Source organism: Perca fluviatilis, chromosome 17, assembly GCF_010015445.1.
Source record: "Perca fluviatilis chromosome 17, GENO_Pfluv_1.0, whole genome shotgun sequence".
In the NCBI taxonomy this organism is placed as follows: Eukaryota; Metazoa; Chordata; class Actinopteri; order Perciformes; family Percidae; genus Perca; species Perca fluviatilis.
The window spans coordinates 13,950,513-13,977,207 of NC_053128.1; the positions used below are offsets into that span (position 1 = coordinate 13,950,513).

The 26,695-nt window shown below is 40.7% G+C and overlaps 2 protein-coding genes across 4 annotated transcripts in view; one reads left to right on the forward strand and one right to left on the reverse strand.

Annotated features, from left to right (window-relative positions):
- Positions 1-6,708, forward strand: part of grin3a (glutamate receptor, ionotropic, N-methyl-D-aspartate 3A) — a 49,278-nt gene extending 42,570 nt beyond the window's left edge. The window contains exon 10 of the mRNA XM_039780784.1: positions 4,747-6,708. Coding sequence (XP_039636718.1) covers positions 4,747-5,314 — 568 coding nt within the window. The 3' untranslated portion in view covers positions 5,315-6,708. The remainder of the gene's footprint in view (positions 1-4,746) is intronic.
- Positions 6,709-8,789: 2,081 nt separating this feature from the next.
- The window catches only part of plppr1 (phospholipid phosphatase related 1), a 61,150-nt gene continuing 43,244 nt past the window's right edge, over positions 8,790-26,695 (reverse strand). The window contains exons 4-9 of one of the 3 annotated variants that reach the window (XM_039780696.1): positions 23,836-23,968; positions 17,263-17,513; positions 16,053-16,229; positions 10,811-10,942; positions 10,426-10,454; positions 8,790-10,187 (exon numbers count right to left, since the gene is read on the reverse strand). In XM_039780696.1, the coding sequence (XP_039636630.1) occupies positions 10,449-10,454; positions 10,811-10,942; positions 16,053-16,229; positions 17,263-17,513; positions 23,836-23,968 (699 nt within the window). In that variant the 3' untranslated portion in view covers positions 8,790-10,187; positions 10,426-10,448. The other 2 variants (XM_039780694.1, XM_039780695.1) reach the window with 2 other exon arrangements.

Below are 26,695 nucleotides of genomic sequence, written 5' to 3' on the forward strand. Positions count from 1 at the left end.
GTGTCTCTAACAAATCTGGATCTACTTTACAGCAGGTTGCAAAGGACATGAGTAACACCACTGCTCATGGAGAAAAAAAGTCTATATTTATTTCTATATTTATCTGAAAACTGGAAGTAGGAGAGACCAGATATTGCTAGAAATTATGTTAAGAATTCTAAAAACTGTAAATGGTGTGGAATAGGAGGGATCTGGTCTCTGAAGAAAAGGAGCAGGGTTACCCTCAGCAGTTGTAAAATACTAAATAATCTCTCCGTAAATGATAAAGAAAAATAAGCTGACTTGCAGCTGTGTTTATGGGCTCCTGGCCTCGTCATATACAGAATGTAAAACAAAGAGCTCTATTTGTTTTTAGACTTATAAATGGAGACATCCTCTGATGTCACTTAAAGGGACCACAACAATGACCTTTACATTTAAAACCTTATATGTTTACTTCTTCTTTTGCCATCTTGGAAATTAATGATGTTAAGGACATCCTAACATGCAGAAAGAAATAATGATTTGTATTTCAGCATGCTTTTCCTCTGCTAAATACCAACACTTCGCTTTCTGACCTTGATGTCATTATTTCTTGTGGGAATCTCTACCCGGCAAAGAATGAGTTGGTGTTTATATATTTACTGCTGAAATACTGCTGAAATGTTGTGAGCTCCGTCTCAATCATCATTTCCATTCATAGCAAGGACTTTGAAAGTGCTCCTCTCTCATATGTGACACATAGACTCCTTAATGCTAAGAAAAGCAAGTTAGAGGCTGGATGGAAGCAACAAATGAATAGGGTTTCTAATTTATGAGGCTCTGCTAATGATAAGAATATTCTATATGTGCGTCACATTTTTCAGAGCAGCCAGAAAGTGCTTTCAATATGAATGAATACAAGAAACAAAAGATACTTCATCAATAAAAGGAAAACCCATGCACGCAAAGGAAACAATGTAAAAAGAAAAATAATAATAATAATAGAAAAGCATAAAAGCAAGTCTGAGAGTTTCAGGCAGTGATTTTAAAGCCCAACATTTCCACATTCTTAATGGGACAAAAGCTCAGCCAGCAATTGTTTTTAATCTAGATGTTGGAACGCCTACCAGGGACCTGGCTGATGTCATCAGGCTGTAGTTTTCATAATTAGTGAAAGAACATCTACGCTCTAAAGTCTAGCACACTAACACCCATACCTAATGCTTCTAATACATGCTGAAATTGGGGTGATTATCTTAAAACATGAGATCTGATAATGATAACCACAATACAAAATATTCTCTCTTTCACTGCAGCCATGACGTAGGCACAGGCGCCTTCTTGTCAAAAGGTGCACGTATCATTTTAAGATAAGATGCTTTTTCATGTTCTTATATTTTGATGTCCCATCCTTCAGCAGAAGGTCTCTTTTGATGTCAGGAGTATCTCATTAGATTCTTCTTGTCACTTTTTTTTTCATCACCGGTGAAAACACATTTGGTTCAGAGAGTTCTTCATTTAGGCTTCAATTCATAAGAGGGGGATCTATATTCTCTCTATTTCTTAAATGAAATCATGGTTATTTATCAGCTTGCAGATCTGGTCCAAGGGATTTGAAGCGTTTCTTTTTGAGAGAGGAAACCAAATGAAGTTATTTTCTCAGTACTATCAAATGACTGCAGGGAACATTAGAGATGACATAGTCTCGCTTTTCCAGACCTTACTTCACAGCGCTGCGGAGGAGGGTCTGGCTAGTCCACACAGCATTCCAGAATGTATTGTATTGCCATTTCTTTAAACCAATCACAATCGTCATGGGGGCGGCGTTAAGTGCCGGACGAAGCAACGGTGCCTCGGGAAGGAACTTGTTTTGGTGGAACATATGTACGTTCAAAGGTTGTTTTAGTCGTGCAACAGAAAACTCAGATTGGACAGATAGTCTAGCTAGCTGTCTAGATTTACCCTGCAGAGATCTGAGGAGCAGTTAACCATAGTCCTCAGGAATGAGTTTAAAATTCCAAAAAAAGGACGTGGAAGGTCGTGGATATAGACTAGAGTTGTCATAAGTGTACTGGTGCTTTACATCCTGCATTGTGTTTTCATTTGTGATAGAGAGCACAGAGTGATCTCAGGGGCTTTAAATAATGCTGAACGGTTATGTTTGTAAAAGGTTTCTTTAAAATGATATTGTACCATAACTCTACCATTGAAATCCACTAGTAATTTGTTTACTACTCTACCTTTCTTATGAATATAATTTTGCCCTAAAATTTAAAAATCTTTTATTGTTTGAATAAGAACTCAGAATGTCAATTAACTAAATTAATTATTATATTTTTTAATTTTTTAATTAATTTTTTTGATAAAAAATGAAAATGAAATGTTTTAAGATAAATATTTCCATAACAATATTTCATGACCACATATTTGGAATCAATTATCTGGACAGAAGCTAGGTCTGTCTCCACCAAAACATACCCTGATGCAACTTTCTTCTTGCTATCAAGTGCTAATGCCGTGTAAAAAATATAAAATAAAAAATAAGGGCGAAGCTGTTGGCAAAGGTCCAAAGTAACTTGATGTTGCATGAGTTTTAATGGTCAGCGCAATCAAAGGAATTGATATGTGGCCAAGGACAACCACAGCCGGCTGTTTTTTAAGTTTGTGTAGCTTTAAAGCCCCAATGAAGTAGCTTTGGGATTATATTTTTCGTATATACAGTATATTTTCTTCGTACTTGAAACATGATTTTGCAGGATGAATGGGTTGAAGAGAAGGCAGGACAAATGTTGCACGAAGAGAAATGATTTTTCAGGTGACATATGTTTAAGCCGTGATTAAACGTGACATTAGTGACGTTGTGTCGAGCTGACACCTCCAACCCACGGTCCTGCTACTGGTGCTTATTAGCTTGAAGACGAGAGTACACCTCCAGGTTGGATGGGAGAAGTTGGCGGGGTCAGTGCAGGTTCCGGAGAAAATTAATTGGACATGAATTTGATTTCTACCAGTAACCCTTGACAGTCAAGATCTTCTTTTTTGTCTTGAATACCTGTTGTGGAGGGGGCATTCATTAATACTTACTTGCATTATATATGACATTATTATGACATTGTTAAGACTGGAACCAGGCATCAGGAAGTTTAATATTGGCAGCTCTGCCTGTAGTGTCACAGTCCTCATCAAGAGCTGCACAATGTTTATTGGATGTACTTTTGTAGCACAACTATAATGTAGTGTTCTGACCAAATAGTTAGGTAATGTGGCCATTAGCCCAGCTAGTCACACCATGAGGACTTTAAATAAAGATGCGCTGCAACATGTCATTATAGGGACCGATCAAATAATGGGCCCACCATAACACTCCCAGGTGGAGAATGAATTATCAGACTACTTTGACAGGAAAAGCATGGAATTCTAAATCTACAGCCAGGATGGCAGCTCTGTGAGGCTATACTTAGACACAGCAATGCTTTGAGTTAATGTTGTTCACGTCGGCGTGCTAACATGCTCATAGTTGTCATTGGTAGCAATGTTGTGAGCATATAAGCATGACAGCAATGATAAGCTAATCAGCACTAAATATAGGTCAGGCTGATGGGAATGTCATTCGTTTTTGCAGGTATTTGGTCATAAACCAAAGTAATAGACAAATTACAATCTGACCTAAAGAGGGAATGTTAAGCAATCGCCAAAGTTAATACAATTCATCATGAGACGTCCATAAAGGTATGTAACACATTCCATGGCACTCCGTCTAATAGTTGTTGAGATATTTCAGTCTGGAACTAAATGGTGGACCAACCGACTGATTGACACACCGATATTGCCATCACTTGAGCCAAGCCACTAGTGTAGCTAAAAAAATACGACATATTACACAATAAATCGCAGAACAATACACTCAGGGATCCACATGAAACAGGCTTGCTTTAGTAAAAGAACACTTGTACTGTGTCTCGGGCAGAGAGAGATACCCTATATACTTTTGCTGGTCTATAAATCACTAAACGATTTAGCCAAAATACATTTCTGATCTGCTACTACACTATGACCCACCCAGCCCTCTCAGGTCGTCTGGGGCAGGTCTACTTGTTGTCCCCAGAGTCAGAACTAAACAGGGAGAAGCAGCGTTCAGTTTTTATGCTCCACATATCTGGAACAAACTCCCAGAAAACTGCAGGTCCGCTGCAACTCTCAGTTCTTTTAAATCAAGGCTGAAGACCTATCTTGTTGATGTTGCCTTTCTTTAAATTTTATCTGCTTTTAACTGTTTTAACTGCTCTTTCGTTAAATTCTTATCATTTTTTATACTGAAGTTGACACTGTATGACATTCTATAACCGCACTGTAACTTTTATTCACATATTTTATCTCTCAGTTCTTTGGGGTTCTAGTTAGACCCATTAATAGAATTGAATTTATGATTATTCCAGTGAGATTTTGCAGAAACTGACATATTTCTGGGTGTGACAATACATTACAGAAGAGACAGGCTGTGGACTGTCAACAAAGTTAGTTTGATAACTAACAAAAGGGCCTGAAAACCAAAACAATTACAATTGAACAGAAATAGTCTGAGAAACTATTAAATTAAGAATAAAATAAATAGTCTACGAAACTAGCATGTTTCCTGACTATTAGAGACGGTCTGAAGACCGTTCCGGGTTTTTTTGCTATATAAATAAAGCTGCCTTGCCTTGCCTTACCCTCTGTGCCACATAGGCTGAGGAAAAAAACAGAATTGCAACTTCATATTTCTCTTTGTATCTGTCTTATCTCAAGGTGCAATGAGGGAAACAACCAGTCAGCATGTTGGAATCCTACAGAGTCCTCTCACTGCAACAGGCGTAGGGTCCTTCCACAAGAGATGCAGAATGACCTGGAACGCCCATCCTCCCAGGATCTTCCTTCTCCACCACCCCCATCTCCCCAGCCTCATCCCCATTCTCTTCCTCTACTGGCGAAACACCTGCCCATAGTGACCAACTCTAACGGTCGCTCCGACCTGTTAGGGCGGGGGTTGGGCCAAGGACTGGGGCCAGGGCAGGGGGGCTCCGAGCAGGGCAAAACACGTTTGGGTGTAGGCGACTCCGGCCCCGGCCTGGGTGTGGGTCGGAGCCCACTGGTTCAGGAGCTGTCAGAACTGGAGGGTCAAATCCTCTTAATCAAGCAGCAGCTGCAGTCAGCCATGAGGAGGAAGCGAGAGCTAGAACAGTACCAATCAGAAAACCAGCAAGCAAACCAGACTGCACCCAGTCAGCCCACTACGCATCGGTCTAACCAGTTGGCTCAGTATAGCCAGTCCCACCAGCAGACTAACCAACACACAAACACGCTCCCGGAGTTCTGAAGCTTTTCTCCCTTTGCCCAGAGAAACCTGGTTAGACATGGGGCTAGTTTCCAAATCCTTCTGTATAGGTTCTGGAAAGGGATCCTTGTCTGAGTTTTGGAGTTGGAACCTTCACAGATTTCTGGAAGCTGAATCCTCCGATAGGCTCAGGAGTTCCCATGAACGCTGGACTGATACGCTCTCTAGGGATCAGATCCTGCTGTGTACCTCCATTAGAACATTTCCTGACTTCTGGAAGGTGAGATTCACTTAGATAAGAGGCATTGGACAAAGGTGAACCAGGGAGCCTGAACCAAATCTGTTTTCACTAGCTTGTTGCAGTCACTTAAGAGCTGTGCAAACCTTCCTCTTCTTAACCTCCCTTACCCCACACCTCACTGATCCCTTCATTTTTTTATTTCCTTTTACTTCCATTCCTGCTCCCCTCTACCGCTTCCTCTTGTCCCTCTCATCCCTTCCCTTTAAGCCTCGTTTCTTCAAGGGAACAGATTTACTTGCTGTGATGATAAGCTTGATCATTGATATAAAGAATGGTATTTAAGCTTAATGGGCTAATTCACCTGAGTCTTATGCTGAGACTTATTGAGAGTGTAAATGACCTGAAGGTGAACCCATCCAGTTAAGTCTGTATGGCCTCGTGCTGAAACCTTGTATGTTTGAGGAGGAAAGAATAGAAATAAAACTACTGGTAATTGGTGGATTTTACCATCGATGGCCTAACGTTTCTGGCCTTTGACAATGCATTTGATGTGGCTTAGGTCATTTTTTGTTTCTTGTGCCCCTTTTCGAGGGTGGGTAGGGCAGTTGTTACAATTAAAGAACAAACAAAAAAAGATATAAGGCTTCAGTAAGACACCTGTATTTATCACAAACATCTGGTTAGCATCTTGTCATGGATCATATAACAAAATCAAATTTTAGAGATCACTGTATAATGTTGTCCTGCACTTCACCAATGCACTTCTAGTTTCTGCTGCACCTACAAATCATTGCTTAACTTGTCAGAGATTGACTCATGGTCTGGATGTTTTACGTCTTCATAATGGCTTCGGGGTTATAAACATGGGATGTGAAGAAGTAATACATTAAATGATAATAAATCCATGAGACTTCAGCCTTCAGTCAGGGACCCAAAAACAGGACCTTTTTACCCAGCCTCGGTGCTCTTGCAAACTCTTGACACAACAAACACAGAACTGCCATTTAGTTTTTGGTACAAGCCCATTTTTGAATAGTAAACGTGACCATAGACCACTAGTCAAACTCTGACATCTTTATTTGAATATGATGATCACTCACAACTGAACATACTGAAAGTCCCACCGTTGTCTTGCATATTCTCTTTGCGTTTGGATGTGTTCTGTTATTAAAAACGTACATCTCTTCTTACTTTATTTGAAATATTTTTCATTTCTAACTACCTTACACATAAATATACAATTCCCAGTATGTATTAGAAAGCAGAATGTAAGACACAAAGAGACTTTTAGCCTTGTGCATAGATACATCTGAGTTTTTAACTATTACGCCTCCATAACCTTGAAAGGTATGAGGCAACAACTCTGTTTTCTAAAAACCTCAAATGCAGACTAGAGTCTTGATGATTTCAATAGACTATTACATCATTTTCTTCAGCGCTGTCACTGAGGTACTTTGTAGCTCTTGATGAGTCAATGGAACCAGAGGTACAGAACAATGGCTGACTTCCAGGGCACACCAATCAGACATTGAAGATTTATTTGCTGGAATATATATTATCTTTTTTTTCAAGTTGGCCATTGAGACCCACCTGCAGTTACTCATTTCCTCCCATCTAAATAGATTCCATTATGGTTTAAAAAGAAACACCCTGCAGCTATATACATAACCAACCCACTCAGAGCTTTGCTTCCCGCCTCGAAACGATATTTGGTTGTTACACTATTCTTCACTCATATTGCTAGGGACAGGAATTTGGGCAGGAAAGGATCAAAACAGCCAAGGATGACATTTTATAAACACGCAGCATGGTCAAATACTGCCCCACACACACACACACACACACACACACACACACGCGCATGCACGCACACACTACACACAGACATAGTCCCTATCTATTTAGCCAGTGTATCTGCAGGGTAAGCGCAGGCTGTCAGAGCTGAAATGAATACCTGACAGAGCAAAAGAGCGAGTGCACTGGCTGAGCCGTCAGCGTTCTTTGTGTCTGTGTGTGTATGCCTTGCTTAGCGGTGACATAAACAGCACTGAAGTCGCTGCGGTCCTAACAGGATGAATCAACAGAAAAAATAAATAAGAGCCGGGTTTTAGCATATCTATGCTCATTTCAATCACTTGTCTGGGTTGCCTGTGTGGTTAGACAGTGACGGTGTGAAGAGAAAAGGCCTGCCTCACAGGATGTGACAGTCATTCATAATGACTTTTTGAAACACAGATTTGCTAAATACCAAATCAGGTTTTCCGTCTTACTTGTTCTCAGAGGCAACACTATGAGGCACCAGGCTTCTCCTTTCAAATAGCACACATTAGCATTTGTCAGATCATAAAATAAATGTCAGCTGTGTTTTTTTTTTTGTTCAAGAACAACCCTGAAGGTGTTCTAGTCCTCCCAGAAACTTCCCATTATCATAAACTCATAATGCTTCAGTACCTATTTGAATTTCTTTTTGAGCCTCCTAGGAAGAATCTTTGTCTTGATCATGTACTGTCCACTGCACCCTTACGTGTTTACACGTACCAGTCAAATGTTTAAAGGTAGGGTCACATTGCACTTCCTCCTTTGTGTAACTTTGACAGTGTGGATGTACACAATCAGCCAATAGAAACACAGAAAGAACAGTGCTTCTTCAAAAAACACAGTTTTGTAGTGTGTGCCCTGTATCCACAGCTATTCATTCTAGTATATTTTTGGGTCATCCTCACGTGAGGGACCTGGGTACTCAGTCCCCTTTCCACCCCGAGTCCGACACCCCTGTCCCTGTTAGCACACTATTACACTACCAGACTACAAACGTCTCACAGACTTTTTAAATTTGTGTTTACTCTGCTCAATATTTATTTATCCAGGGATAAGTGCGGGGCAAATGTGATAATGTTTTAATGTCACCATACCTTCTAGGCTGTAAATGAGCCATGATTTGGGCTGTGCGAGGCACCACAAAATGGAAGTTAAGAAAACAAATCTCTAAATATTCAAACAAACACAAGGACAGACATGTTTCCCACTTATTCCAGCAAGGTAACTTGGTAAGGCTGACTGACTGTCAAGATGGATTTCTGCTCTCCGCCTCAGTTCCTTTGTATTTCTGTTTAAAATAAATAAATAAAATGAAATAGGAGAGGAACAGGGTTATTGTTTCTATATTCCAAACCTGTTATCCTCCTTGTCTTTAGCCACAATTTGTTATGACAAGAAAAAGAAAGGTACCACTAATTTCAGCATTCTGACACGTAATGAAAAAGACAAGAGAACCCATTTTTGCTACTGACTATTTAATTTGTGGACAAACAAAGAGAAAAAAAAAGAAATGTAGCATTTCAAATTAAATGCTTTTTTTGTGTTCTTAAAGTAAAAGACGTTTATAATCACAATGATAATGAGTATAATTGAAATCATGAATATCTATAAAACATCTTGACTTCTCTCTTCATGCTGGGCGTATCTTCCAATGGGAAATGGAGTCACAACATCGCATCACAATCCACTGGTGGGTTGGGGAGGGAGAGGGGTGCCTCGAGGAGGAAATGTGAAGCAGGAGTCATTAGCCTGGTTTCCATTCAAAGGGCTAGCCAAGCCTTTAGTAAGTCACTCACTTTCATACGAAAGAGCATTTCTGTCTTTTTTTCCCGTCTTTTTTCCATGTATTTCATAAAGATGTCTTCCATTGGGATTTCAGTTTTAAATTATGCAGTCATACCATACCAGGCTAGCCCCACTGGACCTGTCTGTAAAGGAATTCCTATTATTAACATCACAGTGAATCAGGAAACGGGGGGTGAAACACACAAACTCATAGTGAGAATTCCATTCCATTCTTGACACTGCAAGTGCCAAACCCCATTTTCTAACTCGGAGGACTTCACTGACTCTTCCTTGTCGTTTCCTCCAAAGGGGAGAGAGTTTGTTCCCCAAAACACCTATACTGATACCAAAACATATCCAGGTTTACACAGCAGGCAAACAGGTCCAAATGGATCATAATAGTCATACAGATTGACAAAAATCTTTACAAAATATGACCTGACACGGTCAATTAATGCACAGAGAGAGATAATAAAAAGAAGGAAGTCTTTTTTTTTCTGTACAAATGACAAACATCACAGAACAACAACATCAATATTTTTTCCATAGCAGATTTTTCATACTGACGGGGAATAGATGTGGTGATCGACAAGGCAAGTCACCTGACGGAGGATGTGATGTAAAACAGAGTGAGTCAGCCGACAGGAAGTGCGCAGGTTTAACACTGTCAGGATAGGCTACAGCTCTCGCTCATACAAAATGTACAAAACACCGTCCTCTAACTACAAACCAGCGCACCTTGGAGAGAAAAATGCCCTATGTTTCAAATGGTTTTCCAGTATCTGGAAAAACAATCTGTGCTTAAGTTTGCCTTGTGATATTTTTGCCGCTGATGCGATAGGTGTGCAGGTTGAATTGAGCATAGCCCAACTAGATGAGAACCATTAGAAACATGGTGTATTTTGTCCCTCAGGTGAATTAAACACATATATCAGCAATGTTTTTTGTTAAGCATTCGGAGCCACGTGGCATGCGTCCTCGTCATTGTGTCTGGAAGTGCTGTGGAGACGCAAACGTGACCCGGTGCTGCCCCCTTAGTCATGTGACCTCTGTCATCGATGCCGAGTGGTTCTGAAAATGAACGTGGGAGGAGGGAGGGATGGAGGAAGAAGTATAAGGATTGAAAGAGATCAAAAAAGAGTAACAGAAAAGGAGACAGGAGAGGGAGAAAAGGGGTGGAAATGAAGACGTAGAGGAAATCATTGTCAGACAATATCAGGAGTGCTCTGTGTGAGGTTCTGTGTGAGGTTCTGTGTGTGGTTCTGTGCGTTTGGGAAGGAGGACAGGGGTGTAGTGCAAAATGCCATGCCTGTATGTTCTTCTGAACATGTGTTATTGCTTTGTGTAGAAAGAAAGAAAGAAAGAAAGAAAGAAAGAAAGAAAGAAAGAAAGAAAGAAAGAAAGAAAGAAAAAGAAAGAAAGGACACATGGTCAACCAAATATGTGACTGTAAACCCTGTCTTTAGTTGATTAATGGGAATTCTGGGAAATATAGAGTATTACTAATTGAAGCAGGACATGAACGTAAATTACAACACATTACAGGAATAGCAAATTACAGTAGAGTTAATTCTAAAGGCTGATTTTTGTATTAAGCTTACGGTCTCAAGGGAGCTCTGTCAATTCATTTGTAAAGATAATGTGCATCACAGAGATTAGGATTTTGGGAATCCAGGTTAAGTGTTTTTAGGTACCTGTGCGCTGAGGGTCTCCAGAGGGCTCTCTACACGGGGGAAAGTCATCAGAGGCAGACCACGGTAGTCTTCCGTTTTCTGTTTAGCTGCTGCACTGTGGACGCCTTTGAAGTTGTTCACAACACATATGCCCTGTAAGGTGTGAGGACAGTTTAACATTAATAGCAAAGTAGATTAATAATGACACAGGCCAACATGGAACTGAAACGTCAAGGATTCATTCTTAGAACGGAAAAGTTAGCTTCAGCAGTGACATTCTGATGTTGTGACTGGTATTATGACTTTTTTCATCAAACCAGGCTGGGTCCACATAAGGTTTATACATTAGATCATTTGAAATTAAGTTTAATAAACCCATGAGTTTATTAAAGTTGTTAATTTCAATTTATGCAGAATATCTTTTTCATAAACTTAATAAAAAAAAGTGTCTAAATACACATTTATAAATAGTTTACTTTGGCACAGCAGTGCTTTCAGCTAAATGCCAATATTAACATGCTAACAACGACAATGCTAACATAGCCTACTGATGTAGTTATAATGCGTACCTTGTTTTTTTAGTTAAGCTTGTTAGCGTGCTATCATTTGCTAAGGCTGATGGGAATGTCAATAGTTTTGAAGGTAAAAGAAAGAATTGGGCAAAGCAAAGAATTAGGGAAAAAAATTTACCTGATGGTGAAATGAAAAGTTAAAAGACCACCGACCAAATCAAAAGACTGTACCAAATAATTTCAAGGTAATCCATTCAACAGTTCACTCAAACCCACAAAACTCAACTTGACGGTGGCACGAGTGGAAAAGTCAGGGGATCACTAAAGTCTTAAACGCTTCATCGTCTGGATATCAAGAACATTCTTGCCAATCAATCCAATAGTTGCTGAGATATTCCAGTCCAGAGGGAAGCGGTGGACCGACAGACTGACACTGCCAACCCTAGAGCCGTGCCACTAGCATGGTTAAAATGTATGCCTTGACAGAGATTCCATACACCAAATAATATCAACACTCGCAGTGCACTGCAGGCTGTCCAACAATCTCGCCACCTCCTAAATACAAGGGTGTGTATATGCACTAGTCCCTGAAGATCCATTTTAACTTCCTAATCAGACAAAGTAGTATTGTAAGTAGTATAATGGATCATGAGAGTCCTACCATTGTTAAAAGACGTTACTTAATGTCCATATTAAAATGAGATTAGTTGTACCTTAAACAGACCACCTGCCGGCCCATGGGCCACTGCGATATAAGACTCCAATTATATGTAAGAGCATCCATGAGTTTTTTTGGAGATGTGATCACAACTTTGGAACAGTTATCACTTTAATATAAAGTTTACAAGGGTGTAAAAGCTCAATCAAACTTTGTATGAGTCTACAAAATGCAGCCATCGTTTAATGCAGTCAACGGAGCTGCTCTGGCGGGTTCATCTTTGTGGCATGGCACCACGCCCAGCGCAGTTAACCGATGCCTTGTTTCTTCATTTTCATGTCTGTTAATAAAATTCTTAGACATTTTTTGTTAGGGTCTTTTAAGAATAGAGACACAACCAAGGTTGTCGTATTTCTGTACTCCTGCATGGACTGGTTAATCAAAGAAGGCAGCCCGAGGGAGAGTTCCACCCCCCCTAGGCCAAACGTGCCCTCAGGCCAAACATGCCCTTAGGCAGTGGCATAGAAGAAAATGAAGCAAAGCGATTCAATGCTGGAGGATGCTTAAGGTTTCCATGTTTGTAGAAGTTCATGGACAGTGCTTCTCTAGTGCTCCCAAACCAAGCACTTCACCTTGGATAAAAACATCTTTGTATCTACAGCTATCCTCCTTGTTTCAAATTCATTTCAGTATGGTTTCCACTTTCTTGTTTTCACTCAATTGAAGAGCATCCCCGAAGACCGAGGAAGGCTGCTTTCTTTCCATGTCAGCCTGTCATCCATGCTAAGATAGGCTCGGCCAAGCTGCAATCTATTGTCTCAGGTGAGCATAGTGACATTTTTTTGACATGAAAATGTTGAAAGATCTAATTTGAGATTTTGAATAAAACTTTCATATTCTCTTGCCACAGGCTCTAATTTTTGTCCCAAGAAAACTGTCCAGATTGAACTGACACACGACTTATGTTTTTGATTCTCACATCTGCGTGTTGTAACATAAAACATACTGTATGTCAAATATTGCTTTCATATAGCGATTCTACATACCTTGAAAGCCTTGAATGTGAGGTGTAGTTTGTAAGCTATTTTAAATTCCAAAGGGCTTTGCTTCTATCACACGTGGCAGGTCAGTCAGCATGTGCCTCTACTTTGTCTTGGATCAAGTGGACACCTCTGTCTCCAACATCATCCTGGATCTCCACTGCCAAGTGCTTAACACTGATCCCTCAATCAGCTGGCAGAGGACAAACCTCTTGTAACACCAAAGGCAGTTGCTGTTTGATGAGTCCATTCGGATCTCTTTGCTGTCAGCACTGATAGCACGGGGATTTGAGTTATACCTGATTTCTACTCTTTTTGTACCAATTAATTTCACTCCAGATAGCAGTCCATCAAATGGCCTCAGTTTTCAGATGACAAGACCTTGATAGGCTTCATCAGGACCATTAGGTCAATGTGTAGGGGAAAGGCATTCCCACCACCCCCCAGTTTGCTGAAAAGCTGATAATGAGTAGGTTCAAAAGCTGCTGTGGTGATTGACTTTCTTGTGTCTGTCTTTCCCTGGAGTTCACCAACTCAATGTATGTCAATTTTTATAGCTCAGTCATTGAAAGCTAATACCCTAAAGAGTGAGCTGCTGTGGTTCCTACTCCTCATGGTCCAAGGACAAGCTGCTTTAAAGTTCAAAGTAGCTTTATTGTCATTACATTGATCAAATCAGGTCAGACAACGATATAACAAAGTTTGTGGCAGGTTGACCAAAACACATCACTACCGTTTAGCTTCCTTGCAAGTCCACAACACAACATCAAAGACAAGAGCAGGTATGGTGGCTACCAGTAGACAATTTAAGGGGGGAGGAAGGGGGGACGAAGGGGGATGACCCTGATGAAGACCACAAGCTGATATGCGGTTTACAATAATGCTGTTCCTACTAATAATATATGTGTTGCTGGAGCTTTGACCTCTTTGGACTAAATTTAAAAAAATACAGAACAAAAATAGTTGTTCATGGGGTGGTTCGCAATATGGGTAACCATAACATAACAAACTGGGTCTGCCCCCCCATTAAAAATGAACAAATTGCCAAAAAACATCATCTTCTCTGGGTTTAATTTGCCCTGGTTATGCTGCAAACCTTTTGGAAAAAAAAACAAGTATTTCAACCGCTCCTCACCATCATGTAGAGCTGTTTGTAAATTATAATCCAACTCTCATCCATTCCTAATATCATTTTCACGCCTAAAGTACTATGTCTGCACAAACATGTCATACTCAGGCCAGGCGTACAATCTTTTTAAGGTACAGTGGTGTACAGGCCCATTTTTCCATATTTATTGCAACTCATTGTCTACAGTAACAAAAAATAAAAGATTGGAAAGTTAGTGGTCTGCCATGGCCAGCAAAGAGCCCAGATCTCAATCCCATTGAGCACGTCTGGGACCTGTTGGATCGGAGGGTATAAGGGCAAGAACCATGCCCCCCAGAAATGGCCAGGAACTTGCGGGTGCCTTGGTGGAAGAGTGGGGTAACATCTCACAGCAAGAACTGGCAAACCTGGTGCAGTCCATGAGGAGGAGATGCACTGCAGTACTTAATGCAGCTGGTGGCCACACCAGATACTGACGGTGACTTTTGATTTTGACTATCCTTGTTCAGGGCCACATTTTTCCATTTCTGTTAGTCACATGTCTGTGTAACATTGTTCAGTTTATTTCTTAGTAGTTTAATGTTTTTATGTTTGTACAAAGTTTTACACATGTTAAGTTGACTGAAAATAAAAGCAGTTGAAAGTGAGAGGACATTTCTTTTTTTGGTGAGTATATGACATTCCCATCAGCCTCAGATCATCTAAAGAGTTTCCCTATGAATACATCATCAGTCTTCCCTCCATGCCTCCTCCTTCCTCCCCTCTCTTACACACCACGTCCTGTTTTTAAGGCTCAGGCCCAGCGGCAATAAACATGACTGTTAAATTCATCTTTTTTATATTTGTGGGGGTTTCACTTCACCTTCCGTTCTCCTCAATGGGCTTTTCCACTTCAACCCAAAAAACCACTTGTAATCACTACCCTGCATTTATAAACTCAATTATACAATTATACAATTCAATGCTGACTAAAGGATTTTAATTTGCAGGGAGGCCAGGCTGTTTGACAACACGTAACAGGAGTCTGACCTGGTTCTACATTAAAGAACGAAGGACAGCGACAATTGTTTTGGTCCAGTCTGCCCAATGTATACCTTAATGACATTTATTTCAATGATACACATCAAGATCTCTTTAACATGACAATAATCCTTTACCATGCCAGGAGTACAAAACCAGAACTTAATCAGATCACTTGTTCCTTTAACTGGTTCCCTCCATCATCTCTGAACAACAACCCCCATTTAAAACTACTTAAAAACTAGTTTCCCTCAACTTTCTTCTCACCTTTCCCTTCCTCACTGAGCTCTTTCAAAACCCGAGCGACTGCTGATCTCAGTAGAAATCCAGGTGCCACCTCAGTATTTTTCTCTTCTCTTCTTTCTTCTCTTCTCCTCTTTCCACCAATCAACCAGTGCATCCTTGCCTTTTCCCCTCTATCCTAACTCACCTGCATCTGAACCTCCTTCAAGCTCAGTATAAACCATGCTTCATCCCGTTTCACATCCTTTCCCTCTAGCACCTCTTCACAAACTGCTTCTTTACCAAACTAGTGTTTAGGAAGACAGTGCATGACTGCATTGCTGCACAGCTAACTTTCACATAAACCATGTGGCCTCTACAGACGCGTATTGATGTCACTAAAGATCAATACAAATGAATATTAACAAATCTGATGTGTATAAACATTTTAGGACATCATTTTGCAAAATGGCATCAAAACCATGTTATGGGCTTTGGTAACGGCTGCAGCCTAAATTTATCATTTAATTACTGGTTTGAGTCAGTTCCAAAATGCAGCTAAAAAGACTATTACTATACTGTAATTTGAAAATAAGTCATGAACAGAATCCACCTCAGAATAATCATCGTCTCTTCACTCTTCTTCTTTTCTAATCACCACTCCGACACTTCCCCAAGCATTTCACTCTTCCATCGTCCTCACCAGAAACAGAGCGACGGCTGATCCCAGTAGAAATCCGGCCACTACGTCCGAGCAGTGGTTTCGGTACTCTGAGACTCGGTTGAGGCCGGTGAGGAAGGCCGAACAGAGTGTGCCCAGACAGAGCACAGGCTTGGCCAGGCGACTGGACTTGGTCTTGATGGTGCTGGTGATGTACATCTAGAAAGGAGGAAAGAAGGCAAATAAAATTCGAACATGAAAAAAATATTGTTTCTTTACTGTGTCCTAAAGAAAAAAAAAGAGCCCCTGTTCCTCTCTTTCAGTAGAGAAGAACAGAAGCAACAACTGGAGGTGTTCCCACAGAAATGAAATCAAATATTTTACCATTTCATGAGAGCACAAAGCCTCCATTGCACAACAAAACGGTTAAAGAAAGATTTCAAAAACTTACATCATATGACTGAAATAGTTTTTTTTCACAGGGCATAAAAGATTAACGTAATAGGGGAACCTCTTACTGCGAGGGAAAGTTGTGGGAAGACTGTCAGCATTTTAAGACACACATTGTTCCTTCACATATTGTTCTCACTTCTTGAACTTTTACCCCCACCCACGTCAGACCGTGGAGCTGTGCGTATCAAATCCTCTATTCATCAACAACTTGTCCTTGTATTCCTCTTGCTCCTGCTGATAACATCTGCACCTATGCTCACTCTCCTTAACCTTTTCGGCAGCTGAGCCCCTCTGTCACTCGGATATCAAACCGCAGCTTTTCAAAAAGCCATTCTTCATGCGTTCCTCCAGCCAATTTTCTAAAAATGCATGCACGTACGCTTTTGTGAGACATTGCTCTACACACTTTCAAGAAAAATGAAGTCCCTCCTTGCCAATTCCTCCATCAAAGATTGATGTGCTACATAGCACATTTTTACAGCAAATAATCCAAACCTTTTCAAATTACAATGCTAGTGTTTATCTTTAATCAGTCCCGGCTGATTGTTTGGGTGTTTTCTTCATTATTCCAAAATTAGTTCTCACCAAGTCCAGTCCCAAATGAGTACAAGTACACTTGACATTGATTTTTAATCAACTGTGCTCACATTGTGTTGAATAAAATCAGAAAATGTGGTGGAGAATTTCCGTTTTTTTTTGTCTGCACTATTATGTGGTCTGATTTAAATAAACAGAACAACAAATGCAAACAGAAAGTAAAAAAAAATATGGCTTGTGCTTAGGAAAATAGTTTGTATACCGTCAGGTAAACAGCAGAGTAAACACTCAGCGAAGCATCCTTGGATGGGAACGACCGGCGAGCGTTCTCCACAACAACGGGGTTCCCGGTACAGATGTTGCCGTTGACGATAAACTGGTGATTAAAACGGCACTCGGTCCCGGTGTAGTTGGGCTTGCAGACAGACAGGAAGTAGGGCGAGAGCCCTCCCGTCACCACCTGGCCCGCGTTGACGAAGATGTCTGTGGCGAAAAGACCGAATGCAAACACACCTGGGGCACACAGACACACACACAGACACACAATGAGAATTTACAGCACATAAAACCCCACAGCAGAGCAACATTAACACATAAACACATAACCCAAAGCCTTAAGAGCTTAACTCACACTTCCGCCCTTACATCATGGTGTAATCACCTTGTATCCGGGGTTAAATTGGCCTGTGACTATTTGGCTCCCAGCGCTGGAACTTGAGCTCCCAACTGTCATTAGGCAGAGCTAAACTCCAGAATATCTAATGTTGACATTATTGGCTGAAAAGAATCCTGCTGTGGAACTTTGAATGCAAATTGTATTGATTTTGTAATGTCTTTTACGTTACAGAAACATTGGAATAAAATGAAGTTAATATGGAAGTAAAGAAGAGTGGACAACTGGCAGACAAAAGTAACATAAACACGCAGGGGAAAAAAATAGCATCTCATGATTGCAGTGACACTTTCAGCCCACCAACCCTGACCAATGTCTGCGTCTGCATTCCTTTTTCTGTGAAATATGACTACTGATTATCTGGCCTGCTTAGCCATGAAATTACTCTGCTTTGTATTCTGATCCAGGGGGGGCTGCAGGGGGGGGTGGTGGGGGTGTTACAGGGACACAATTGTGTGAAGGGCATCATTCAGGGAAATAGAGAGGGGGGGGATTAGGATGAGAGGAGATGGGAGGGAGGGAGCAAGAGAGTGGGAAACTAAAAGCCTCAGTGATCCTACAAATTTGAGAGATTGTTCGGGAGCAGACGGAAATATAAATCATGCAAATTGCCTAATGAATTTCTGATGAGTGTTTTATAAGTTGAAGGGATATTATTTAAAAATGAACAATACAGTTCTGAGTACGCCAGGAAAGTCCAGCAGACGACCTCATTTACTGGAACAGATAGCAGAGAGTCTGTCAGTTTGCCCAGTTCTACTAAAGCTTGGTGGCTGTAAAAAATGATACTCAAAGGTCGTAGCTAGATGTCTCGTAAGCCCTTTCAGAGACGTGGCACAGGTACGCAAGGTTGCAAACCTTACCTTTAATAGCGGCGAAAATGAAGCAGCCCTATTGTAAGAAAGACAAACTTTATATATTGCCTTGCCTATGTAGGATTTACACAAGATGTTTAAATTCAATTCAATTTTGTTTCAGTAGCTAATGTAGTTTCAGAGAGGCTGCAGTAAATGCATCACAGCTGGACTTGATCCCAATTGGCTCCCCTCACTGAAGAATTACCGAAATCTGTTCAGTTAGGTCAGTTTGCTGTATTTAAACTGAAAAAAAAAAAAGACTCGACCAGCAAGTTTACCTACCTAAGATCAACCCTTGTGTTGTCCTTGGGTCGTATTTGACTCGTTTTCAAAGTTTTTTATATTAGAAATATGGGTTAATTTCAACCAAATTGCCCAAAAATAACATAGATGCATGGATGTACGTTGTATGGAAGCCATACATATTTCTTCACAGGTAAAATTAATGATTACTTTCATTGCATTTTGGGTGTTTTATTGAATTGAAAAAAAAAAAATGTAATGGTTTCAAAACCGTATCCTGACTAAACTTTGGCATACCAGTTTGTGACCCACTCAACATCCTCTGATCTTAACTATTAGTCAAAATAATTCATAATTTCTGCTTTGTTTTAACTCAAAATTAGGTTTATTGACCATGAATAAAAAAAGCATTGAAATATGGCGTCAAAAGCACCAAAAAAGCACCAAAAACTTCGGAAAAAAGCGTCAAAAATTGGTGTACCTCCACCTCTTGCCCAATGTCAGCTGGGATTGGCTCCAGCCACTCGCGACCCTCTAATGATAAGCGGTTACAGATTATGGATGCATGGATGTCAAAGTGTAAACTCAGAAGGAATACAGAACAGCTTAATATTCTTTCATTGATGTGCATGTGCATGCTTATTAAGTATTTATTTCCCTATAACGTCACATATAAAGTCATTGTATTCACACTTGAACAATGCTGAGGTGTTTGCAACTGTTGGCTAACTGCAGTCCATTGATAATTTGAGCAAAGTCTATTGCCTACTGAATACACTCAAGGGCACATACACACACACACACACACACACACACACAGACACAGGCATCATCTTGACACGCATCATCTAAATGATACACCACTGCCCTAATTCCCAGCATCAACTCATCAGAGCAGCAGCAAGCAAATAAAACATATTAGCTCCACAGCTACCATAAGGTCACTATTTCTAGTGTCAGGTGTGTGCTACAGGCATGTACTTTATTTTCTAGTAACAAAACACGGAGGATGAAAATCTGCTGATGTAAAACTAAATTAATGCGGACGACCTCAGGTTTGCATGTTTGGCTAGAGGAAGCTGCTGCCATCCTTGGAAACCTCATCTTCTCATTTCATCCTCCACTGTGCATCGACCTGCCTCTGACACAACAGAGAAATGGATGATCCCGTCACATATCGTGTTATTAACAGGTTGCTGATGTCTTGATGACCCTATTTGGTGGTATTTTGCTTGCATTCCCTGCTGGAGGCTCACCCTCTTTTGTCCTTTGTAGGATACATTTGTCCTTTCTACATGGTGCCAGAGGTGTTCCGAACATGAACAAGCTAATCCTAAATACCAGAATCCTCAAGCTCTGAATCATCAGGGTTACTGTTCGAATTGGTAGCTTTTTGCATTGGAGCTCCCCTCACAGGTGACTGACAGCACCCACATTCAACTGTCAGCTTAGCCATGATATACAGCAGCCGTTGCTTCCTGGTTAAAAAAAAAAAAAAGCTTACTGAAAGACTGTGAAAGCCCCAGAAACGATCCTGATGCTGCAGATGCATTGTTTACTGAGTTATTAACCTTATAAGCAGTGTTTATATAGTGTTCTACTAAATGAAACTGAACTGAAGACAGTCAAAAGCAGCGCCTTAATGTCACTGCACTATGAATGGTGATGTGATCACTGGAGTGCATAGGGATGTGCATTTGAATAATAATGTGATCACTTAGCTACAAAATACAAAACAAAACAAACTACACAGTCAGTGAGTGTGAATCTTTGTACTGAACTGAGTGAAATGATTCAAATCAGAAAAATGATCCTTCAGACTCCTGTTTAAAACAATTTTACCAGCACGTTCGAACCTTACTCAAAAACAATTACTTTTTTTCCCTGAATAGTCAGTGTATACCATAAGATACAAATTTGCTATTATAGAAACGCTCAGGAGCAACTTGACTTCAAGATACATGAAGTATGATACATGTTTCGGGCAGGGGCGGATATACAGGGGGGCAAGGGGCAGCTGACCCCCCCCACTGTAGGGCCTTGCCCCCCCAGCTGCCCCCCTAACTTTGGTGTTCAAAAAACTGTGCTTGTAAAAACAAACTGCCACTATGTCCACAAGCTTCTTAAAACATCGAAACAAACAATTAATTTACATTAATTAATAATAAATAATAATTGTCGATGCAATCTTAGCCCCCTGGCCCTCAACTACTTAGCTACGTCCCCACATCAAACGTGCAGAGCGGCGTTCGCACAGTCTGGCTCGCACACAGCGAGTCTGCTGCGGTGTGGTGCAGTGGGGGATCTAAACTGTACTGTCTGCCTTAATTTCTCCTCCTTAAAGTTCAATACATGTTTCCAGTGGGGGATCTAGAAAATGTTGCATAGGGTGGCAAAGGGGTAGCGAGAGATCTTGGCAGGGTGGCAGGGGAAGACGGTACATGGGAACCCCCATAAACGCGCTGCTATGCCCTACTATGCCACGCAACACCCTGCTACGCCCTGAACTGCTACAACTATTATTTCTAGCCATGGTTCCATTATCTTTATTTTTACTATAATTGCCACCGTTCATCATACCAACTGCTAATTATTATGAATCATGATTCTCTATATTTGTATATCTGTATCCGTCTCTGGGTCCCAACCGCCACTGTTGCACCAAATGCTTGCTCTTGGGGGAATGGCCCTGCATCCCGGCAAAGACTGGAGCGACTGAGCTGCCCCCCCGAGCCTCTGAAGGTGAAGTCAGTTTCCCCAGGTAAAGTTTAAACACACATGTTTAACTTAAAGTTACATTTGTAATAAATGTAATGTATGCTAAAGGCGAGCCAGCATCAGCAAATGCGTGTCTATTACGTTAGCCAAAAGTCAAATCGCTCCTTCGTGATTTGTAAGAGCATTCTGCCCTTTGATTAGTTTTGATTTTAGTAAAGACAAGAACAGTATAATACAAAATATTACAAACTGGCATGCTTGAATTCATAACATTTACAGAGGGTCGCCGTTTTGGTGACGTTATGTTACAACACACAGTGCTTGCTGAGACCGATCATTTGTATGTGATTAGTTAAAATTCACTTCCTCTCACATATCACAATAAGGCTGCACAAATTAAACCAGGTGACATCCTTTACTGTCAAACTGGGAAAACCACAAATACAATGGGATTTAGAAGGCTAGTCTAAACATAATTGTTGTGTGCATGTAATAAATATCTTCTGATTTTGTCTGTTAGGCTACTTATTAGCTACAGGGCCCTACAATGTAATGTAATACAAGGATAACCAGAGTTTTTCACATCTTTGCAGGCCAGAGTAGCTGGAGATATTAGCTGAAACCTAAAAGTGGGGATATTGCCAGGCAAGAAAATTCTGAGTAGTGCACAGGAGGAAGAGAAGGAGGGAAATGAAGAAGAAGAAGGCAGTGAACTGGAGAGACCAGGCGGGTCAGAGCAGGAGAAGACCACAGAAGGAGATGCAGAAATAAGTGAAGGAGAAGAGGGAAAGGAAGAATTGACTGTGAGGAATGAAGAGGAGGCTGCAGATTTAGAGAGAGGGACAGAGGCAGAGAGTGATCAGGAGGAGGCAGATGAAGATGACAGGGAGGAAGAGGCCTGCAGTTACCCCTGGACCATAGGGTATGTTTATATTCTCCTTCCATATAAATTGCAGTACAGTAGCATAACATGTCATTTCACTCTGTAAAATGACATGTTTTCAGTTTTTGGCTATTTCCATTCGGTTGTATATGTTATAGGGTTAGATATGTAAAGATTTACATATATACATACATTATCTAATGGTGTTTTACAGTTTCTCTATCATAGCATTTGTTTGGCCTTTTGGTTTGATCATAATTACTGATAAAATAAGAGACATTCTGTTCTATTTGTCTGCATCAGTAAATATGATCAAGCTATTTAATTCAATTTCAGCTAAATTCAATTTTATTTATAGTATCAAATCGTAACAAGAGTTCACTCTTCTCAAGACACTTTACAGATTAGGCCACCATATAATTTACAAAAACCCAACAATTCCCCCAAGAGCAAGCATTTGGTGCAACAGTGGCGGTTGGGACACAGAGACGGATACAGATATACAGATATAGAGAATTATGATTCATAATAATTAGCAGTTGGTATGATGAACAGTGACAATTATAGTAACAATAAAGACAATGGAACCATGACTAGAAATAATAGTTGTAGCAGTTCAGGGCGTAGCAGGGTGTTGCATGGCATAGTAGGGCATAGCGGTGCGTTTACATATGGGGGTTCCCATGTACCGTCTTCCCCTGCCACCCTGCCAAGATCTCTCGCTACGCCTTTGCCACCCTATGTAAAATTTTCTTGATCCCCCACTGGTTTCGGGAGACTTTGATGACTCATAGAGAAACATGTATTGAACTTTAAGGAGGAGAAATTAGGCCAGACAGTACAGTTTACCCACAATGTCGTGTAGTGCCGTCCCCTAGTCTGAGGTTCCTGTGTCTCCCCCAGATGTACAGTATATATCTCTCGCTCAAGCTGTCCAGTTTGTTATGCCCAGATACCGATGGCGCCAAAGCAAAAGATGCTCACCTGAAACCTAGTTGAGTCTATCCGTCTCTGGGATGTATGCTAAAGTGTGTCAGGCCCCTTTACCCTGTTTCCACAGACCTCCAAAAGGAGACAGTCCTGGAACCAAACATTCCCTACTTAGCATGTAGCTGCCTAGACTCCCACAATCTGTAGAGATACAAACATATGTTCATCCATGGACAGGTTTGGTTATTAGAGTCCGGCCGAATATTCTCGTCTCCTGACCTGTGACCTAGAACCTGATGTCGTCTAAGTTTTCCTTTTGTCTCATCTTACCACAACATGGTGTTTCTGGAAATTCCACAACACTTGCCATGTAAGAAATGTGCTACGATAAAATTGTGTGTGTGTGTGTGTGTGTGTGTGTGTGTGTGAGCGCGATGTAATGTGTGTCTTGAGTTGTCAGCTACTACCTGGTGCCATCCACACGAAGGAGTGTCGGGCAGTTTGACTTATTTGGCACGAAAACGTCCTTACCTATGAAGCGTATGATGCGGCGGATAAGGGGGTTGAGGTAACAACAGTCTCCTGTCACAATGGTTTTCTCCTGGGCCAGGAGAGCTTCCCTCGTTGATTTCATCACGTACATGGACACCTCGCCAATAAAGATCTACACACGCACACAAATACACAGAATATGCCAGAGAGCGACACAGAAATAGGAAGAGTTGAGAAAGACACACACACACACACACACACACACACAGACAAGGAAGAAAAGAAATCATCGTTAGCCATGCCATTACAGGACAGAGGAACATTTTGCCCCTGTCTAGCCTGTGTACATAAACCACTGTGTCTTAATGCAGTATTTCTTCAGGTCCATTATAGTGTGGACATTACATCAGGTCTAATGGAAAACCTCTTTCTGGACACACAAAATGAAACTCATTGCCCACTGCCTTGGGCGATACAGGCTGCTAAAAGAATATGTGTGTGTTTATGAGCGGGAGTGTGTGCATACAGTAAGTGCGTATGTGTGTACAGATGTGGTTTTGGTCTGGTGTGTGTTGTTTTTGTGTTCAAGAGTTTTTTTTGAGCCCCAGGACCGGTAACAAAACTCTTTTCCATCCCTCATGAATGCTTCTTTTATCATCAACATGTTCTTGTGAATGTAATTCTAATCTATTCATCTTTTGAATAGATTACAATTTTGTGATGTTGGGAAATAAAAAAAAATTTAAAAACAAAGAAGAAAAAGGGACTGACAGCAGTCACATAAAAGGGTATGTATGTTTTAAAGCTATGCCCTGGATTCAGTCCTGTCTGGATTTGTCAGCATGAAGGAGGCAGCGTTAATCTTTTCAAACACTTTTTTCCCACTGACATAAAGCATGCAAATACCAAATGAAACTCTCATCAATGCATCATGACAGAAGACGCCATCTTCTGATGCATAATGACCCAGAAACATCTGTCTTCAAAGGCTATAAAACCAAAATATGACTTTATGTTCAAACAGACTGTGACTTTAAAAGGCAGGCAACTTGTGTCATGTAGTCACGGCTGAGCAGTAATTGTGACAAATCAAAATGCATTTCTGCAGGGCCAAAAAGGAGGGCCACTTTAAGTGTAACAGTTAACTAACATAATTCACTACAGGCTATTGATCTTGGGTTGTTTAAAAAGGAATAAGTCATGGTTTAGATGAAAACAAAATGATGTATGGGCCTATTCAAGCATAGTGTATATTACATAATCAAAGACAACAAACTGCTTTGCATATTCAAACAGACAGCTATGCTGTAGGTCAGTTTTGCCATGAAGGGAGCTCAGATGTACCTTTATCTCCAGTGAGTCAGTTACTGGCAAACTTTTTAAAATAACTTTATTAAAACCAGTTCTTTTCCATTCAGGTCCTTGAAATGCTAATGATAAGTAATTCCCTGAAACTTTTCCTTTTTGCCTCAGTATTTGTCTCCGCACTGAAAAGGTTAGTTTTTACGCTGACTGATTGTCTTATTTCAACTCATGTAACCCACACTCTCCTTTATACAAATGTCATGAAAACTGAACTGAAGTGACTTTAAACAACTATCTCCAAATGTAATGAATGATGAACAATGAACACTGAGGTACAACTTGGCATCCAGCTGAAACTGTGTGGTGTCTGAGCAGAAAATGAAAAGGTTAAACAACAGACACACAAAAGAACATGCTAATCTAATTCTTAGGAGTCATTTGCCTGACATGAAACAGAAAGGAACAGACTTGTGGTTCATCTGCTGTCTTAATAACACTGACCTACCCAATAGTGTAACAGATTTATGGGAGCTCAGGTTCGCAATACCCTTGAAAGTCCATAAAATTCAGTACCTGTAACATAAAAATGACAGGCAGTGACTGCCCACAGTATTTAGGACTACCTTTTTTTGTATGTGTTTCACGTTATTCACATTTTTATTCACTCACATATTAAATGTGACAACTGTCCCCTGTGGAAAACCATGAATGACTCATGGTGCAGTTCGTTCCAACATACTGATTGCCAAAAGTAGAGATTTTTCAAAAATAGTTAATCACATAGCCTGAGGCAGCAGAAAACTTAATTGTTACAGTTTATAAGCTGTTAAGTATGTGTGATAATCTTTTCAAATTTGACAAAAAACTAATCTTAGTAATTTAATTTAAGTAAGATTAAAAAAACACCTTTCCTTAATTTCATATAGAGTAACTAATGGATCAAACGACTGCGTGTTATGTGGAAGGTGTAGCAATGAGCCCAACAAGGAATTATCATCCAATTCTGCAGTCGCTCTCACCTCTACGGAGCACATTGTTTTGGCCGCCCCGCAACTTAAAGTTACAATCTCAGCGATAAGCAGTAATTGCAGGTGTGTTTTTGGATTTCACTCCCCAGAGATCCAAACAGTGTCGTCTGTGTGCCTTCTTCTGAAAGTCAAATTTGTTTATTTTTCAGGAAAAAAACTGTACACCGCTTCACGCACAGAAGTGAATCTGTTGTGTTTGCTCCACCTCCCATCTCTGGCAGAAAACACGTACGCTTGTGATTTTTCCCGGGAATGTCGCCATAGACACCGAGTTCGCAAAACTACAAATGCAATGACTTTTATCGGTCAGTCATATGGCTGATTTATGGTTCTGCGTCGAATCGACAGCGTACCCCCGCAGACCCCTCTGCGTCACCGCGAATCCCCCTCCGAGCCCTCCGCTATAGCTAGACGTGCACCTCCAAAAAATGTGTAACTTTGCGTCGAGGCGACGCAGACCGCAAGGACTGTGATTAGTCAACTCGTCCTGTGTGTTGCCAGTCGGTGTTTCAAGCAGCCTACTGTGGGGAGGTAGTAACATGCTAGTTCACTGACATAAGCTTTGC